General features: G+C 36.8%; 1 protein-coding gene across 1 annotated transcript in view; it reads left to right on the forward strand.

Moving 5' to 3' along the window:
• CDK5RAP2 (CDK5 regulatory subunit associated protein 2) overlaps positions 1-5,180 on the forward strand; it is a gene marked incomplete at its 3' end in the record, with an annotated part of 50,307 nt that overhangs the window by 3,283 nt on the left and 41,844 nt on the right. Inside the window, exons 2-4 of the mRNA XM_010291801.1 lie at positions 1,426-1,536; positions 3,458-3,534; positions 4,901-5,024. Coding sequence (XP_010290103.1) covers positions 1,426-1,536; positions 3,458-3,534; positions 4,901-5,024 — 312 coding nt within the window. The remainder of the gene's footprint in view (positions 1-1,425; positions 1,537-3,457; positions 3,535-4,900; positions 5,025-5,180) is intronic.

Consider the following 5,180-nt stretch of genomic DNA (forward strand, 5'->3'; position numbering starts at 1 on the left):
AATATATGCATTGCTAGTGCTTCTAAAGACAGGCTTCTTCAGGATGTGCCAATGGGTCACAAAGTTTATGTAGTCAAGTGTATTTTCAGTTGCTTGGATGTTATTTACTTGCATGAATAATGACGAGGCATCTTGCTGGGCGAAGATTATTAAACTGAAGAATTGTTTGCAGATGCAGGTTCTGACTGCAGTTACAGAAGATAATCTTGGGCTTTACAAGCCAAATATTTTAAGAATTGTATCGCTAATAATTTTTACAAGTGGTACTATACTGTTCTGGAAAAGCCTACATAAATATTTTATTAGTGGCTTTGTAACGTATTAGATTTCCTTTTGCAGAAAGTATCTGGCAGGGGAGACATGTCTTATTTGAATGAATGTTTTATGCTTAGTCTCTTAAAGAAAGGAGTCTCCCTCTAAATTTTTTTAATGAAACCATCAACTATGTTACTGCTTCTACTAGAAAGGTTAAAAATCATAAGCAATTTTTTCCCAAAGAATTGCACTATGAAATATGGGATGGGATAAAGATGCTCTTGGTGTGTGATAGTGCTCACGTGCCTTGTGTGCTTGTAGCTTTTCTTCCCATGCATAAGGCTACCATCCCAAGCTTTTGCTAAGAAAATACTTCTGTTTTAACATGATGTCTTATATTTTGTTCAAGTTCTCTCTTATAGAAGAAAGAACTACTTAATATTTTTAGGTATAAAAAACCCGCTTGGATTCTTTTTGTGTCAAGTCAATGTTTTAGTATTTAAAGAAGGAATATTCTAGAGAGCACTGTTTGCACAACAGCATGTATTATATATTTTTAAACAATACTATTTTATAATTGTTATTTGCTTAAGTGCTAGTGTCTCAGAGTTTTGCAGGGCTAAAAATAAGCACAAGCTAAATGATAACATCTTACATAAACACAAAGTTTGCGTGTGCCAATATTGCTATATATCTTAAAGCCAAACCAAAACAAAAAAACAAACCCCCAAGCATTCAGAAGGAGTAGGCTAGAGTGGATTTCTTCTTGTTCAGGTGAGGAATGGAGATGGAAAAAAAATATTATGGCTGGGTTGGGATGAGATGGTGGGAGAAATATATATTCTGTGATACATGCTGAAGCTGTAGAAGATAGAAAGCTGTGTTGAAGGGCTTGGAGTATTTGCAACTCCCGAGGTGACAGTGTCTTGGAGGGAAGGATGTTTTGTTTTGACTTGGGTATCATGCTGTTACTAACACCTTCCCAATTTGTGTATATATATGTGTGTGTGTGTCATACACATGTACACATTTAACCATGTCCAGTGGGTTTTGCACTGATATGATCTTGCACTGTGAAGAGCAAAACCAAGTGATAGTAATTTTCACTCTTTAGTTTTCTTGGTTTGAAACACATGACATAATTTGCTCATTTTCCTTCTTATTTCATAGCAAATCACTGATCTGAAAAAAGAGAACTTCAACTTGAAGCTTCGTATATACTTTCTGGAGGAGCGAATGCAGCAGAAGTTTGATGGTCCCACTGAAGAAATATACAAAATAGTATGCATTTAGAGTAATTTAATAGAATTATGTATCTTTTTGAAGAGTTTGTTTAGATGGTGGGAGAAATATATATTCTGTGATACATGCTGAAGCTGTAGAAGATAGAAAGCTGTGTTGAAGGGCTTGGAGTATTTGCAACTCCCGAGGTGACAGTGTCTTGGAGGGAAGGATGTTTTGTTTTGACTTGGGTATCATGCTGTTACTAACACCTTCCCAATTTGTGTGTATATGTGTGTGTGTGTCATACACATGTACACATTTAACCATGTCCAGTGGGTTTTGCACTGATATGATCTTGCACTGTGAAGAGCAAAACCAAGTGATAGTAATTTTCACTCTTTAGTTTTCTTGGTTTGAAACACATGACATAATTTGCTCATTTTCCTTCTTATTTCATAGCAAATCACTGATCTGAAAAAAGAGAACTTCAACTTGAAGCTTCGTATATACTTTCTGGAGGAGCGAATGCAGCAGAAGTTTGATGGTCCCACTGAAGAAATATACAAAATAGTATGCATTTAGAGTAATTTAATAGAATTATGTATCTTTTTGAAGAGTTTGTTTTGTGGGCAAGTTACCTGTTTTACTGAACTTTTGAATCTTTTTTTTTATTGTAGGAAATTTTGGTATGATTATTTTATTCTGGCCTAATCCTTTTCAGTAATAATTCAATTAAAAGGACCTTTGTAAGGTGTGGGAAGATGAGTTTCAAATGTGTGAGTGCCCATAGTTATGAGACAGACTGAGATGTTATGTTTCCAGTAAGTGGTTTTGAGTCTTTGGTAGTTGTGCTACTGAAATCATGTACTGAATATGGAATAGAAGCAGCAGCATGCTTCTCCTGAATTTGGTATATAGTTACTCTGCTTTCTACTGTCGAGCAGTTCAGTTCACCCCTTTTTTCTTTCCTGGGTTTATCAGATGTCAGTATAGCTACTTGGAGTTGTTTGGGCACTCCAGCTCAAAGTTGCTTCCTTTGAAGCATGTAGATAAAGTTGTATTAGGGTTGTGTATAGCTTCTAGTTTTATTGCTCTAAATTGGAAGAATGTGTATTTATGCAGGATTTGGGAAATCTGTTTGATTCCTATGTCAGTTTGTAGAAGAAACTGGTATCTTTTTAAGTTGGAAGAAGGATTTGAGTGGTACGTCTTGCATCCTCGTGATTTCAGGTTTTCAGATGATAGGAAGCATTTCTTATGCCCATTGGTGCCTGCATTCTAGAAGGGAAAAGAAGTAATTCTGGTGACGCAATAGCATGTTATTTATAACAGATGCTTGCATCAAGTCTCTTTTCTGTAGTAGGATGGAAACTTAAGTTTCTCTTTAAGCTTGTCCCAGAAGTTAAGTAGTACATTAATGTTTAGCTAGGTCATGGTTTTGACGGAATATTGCTGATTTATCTTCTGTCCTGGTCTTCTACACTGGTGCCTTTCTTGTAATTGCCTATGTACTGAAATGGTATCTGTCAACTTGCAGGCCAAGTAGTTCCTTGTACAATGTGTGCTTATGTCATGAGTAGCTTTCTTGGGCTATAACAAAATAGTTTTAAGATTGTGTCGACTATTGAGGTTTTTAATAATCAGGCTTTTAAAAGAAAATTAAAAGTAAATATCCTGTAGCTCAAAGAAAAAACATGTATGGAAGACCTAGAAACTCCCAAGTTGATCTGCACTACTCCTCATTACAGTAGTTAAGTGTGTGTGCATGTGTGTAGGGGATTTGTCTTGAATGCAATGGTCCTAAATGCTTTTTGAGATTTCTGAAAGTCTTGAACCTTGCAAAATATGTCTCTGTTATTCTTAGCCCATTGATACTTTATATTTGCTGGCCCAAGCAAAACGTAATCTACCCGTTGCCAATAACTTGGGTATGGTGACCTCTGAATTCTCTCCCAACACTTTCATTCTTTTGTTCTAGAACATTGAGCTGAAAGTTGAGATAGAAAGTCTGAAGCGTGATCTGCAGGAGAGAGAGAAACTACTCATCAAAGCCTCGTAAGTACCAGTGTATTTCTTGATGTTTGTAACTTAGGATTTCCAAGATCTTGCTTCTATTTGTTTTTTTTCTGATATTTTAGGAATATGAGGATCCCAAAGTAGTAATTTAAGGACGCTTATCTAGAAATTGCTTCATTCCTTACAGAAATTACATGTGTGAATTCTTAAATGCACAATGGTGTTAATGTAGTTATACTGGATGGTACGACTTTGATACTATCCTTCATTCTACTGTATTTTTCAGGTAAATAAACGATCCCCTAGTTGGGAATGGCTTAACATTCCTGTTGTAGAAGTTAAGCCAAGAGCTTGTCTGAACAGGTGAATTTTTTTTTTTACAGCACTGGTTTGGGAAGACAGTACACACAACGCTTCTCAGTAACGCTGAGGGCACAGTTCCGGACTAATCTAGAATGAATGTTGTGGTTTTTAATGTTATAAAAATGAACGTACCTAAAATTCCTGCTTTTCTCTTAAAACCTCTCTTCTAAATAAATGCTACTTATGTAAAAATTACGTAGTGCTATATTGTCTTATAGTGTGGGCAAGGTGGAATATGCTCTGGGGAGGGAATGGATGACAATTGTAGGGCTGACAATAGCCCGTTAAATTGCTTCCTTCTAGATGTCTGATCCCAAACTAATCCAAGCTGGCAATGACTGACAGCTACTGACTGCTACATGGGCCTCAATTTCAACAGAATTTTCTTTGTGTGGCCTACCTCACATAGCGTTGAATTGTTACCAATTAGACTTTTTTCACTAGTTCAGAGAGGCCTAGTTTCAAGTAGATCCCAAAGCCCGGATTAATTTTTGTTTGGTCTCTCCAGGTAGCTGTCAGAAAGTATTGCTGGGCTTTGAATGGAACCTTGCCAAGTTTGTAATAGGAAGCAAAATTTAGGGGGAAATCATAAACGAGTGGTCATCCTTTGTTTCGTAAGGAAAGGCTAGCTGTTCTTTTCTTACAAGTTACTAGCAGTTACTGAAAAGGCCATTGGAGAGGTCTCAGCAGCTACATATGTTCAGTTTATTCCTGTGCTGCTTTCTGTAGAAGATACAACTCTACCAAAGGCTTGGTGCTGTATTTGGAAGCTTTAAAAATATGAATGAAATACTACACTTTTTCCTCATACATATAAAGTACTTACTTGTCCACTGTGACCAGCAATATGTGTGGAACTGTCAGACTGTACCACCAAAACTGCTGTATCATCTGTGGATGTTTGTATTTAACCTTAAAGCGACAAGCAGGTACAGATAAAGTAGAAGACATTTGGTTGTGCATAAGCTATCAGCCACTCACACTTTAAATGTTTTCCACTTGGGTATGCAATGGGATTTCTATCTATATTTTGGTCTTTCAGTAAGGCAGTTGAAAGCTTGGCCCAGGGTGGTGATGCTGAAATGCAGCGAGTGAAAGAAGAGGCACAAAAGAAGATACAAGAAATGGAAGAAATCCTGACTAGCAAAATAAACTTTCTGGAAGAGGTGAGTGGCTGAAGGAATAGTTAGAAATCAGTACTGTCTGAGATTTGATGCTGTGATCTACCTATATTTTCAAAATTGTTTCAGCTTTCCTGGAAAAATAACCAGTGCAAAACCAGAAAGAAACAGCATCCCCCCCCCCCCCACAAAAAAGACCAA

This window comes from Phaethon lepturus, unplaced genomic scaffold, assembly GCF_000687285.1.
Source record: "Phaethon lepturus isolate BGI_N335 unplaced genomic scaffold, ASM68728v1 scaffold19207, whole genome shotgun sequence".
Lineage (NCBI taxonomy): Eukaryota > Metazoa > Chordata > Aves > Phaethontiformes > Phaethontidae > Phaethon > Phaethon lepturus.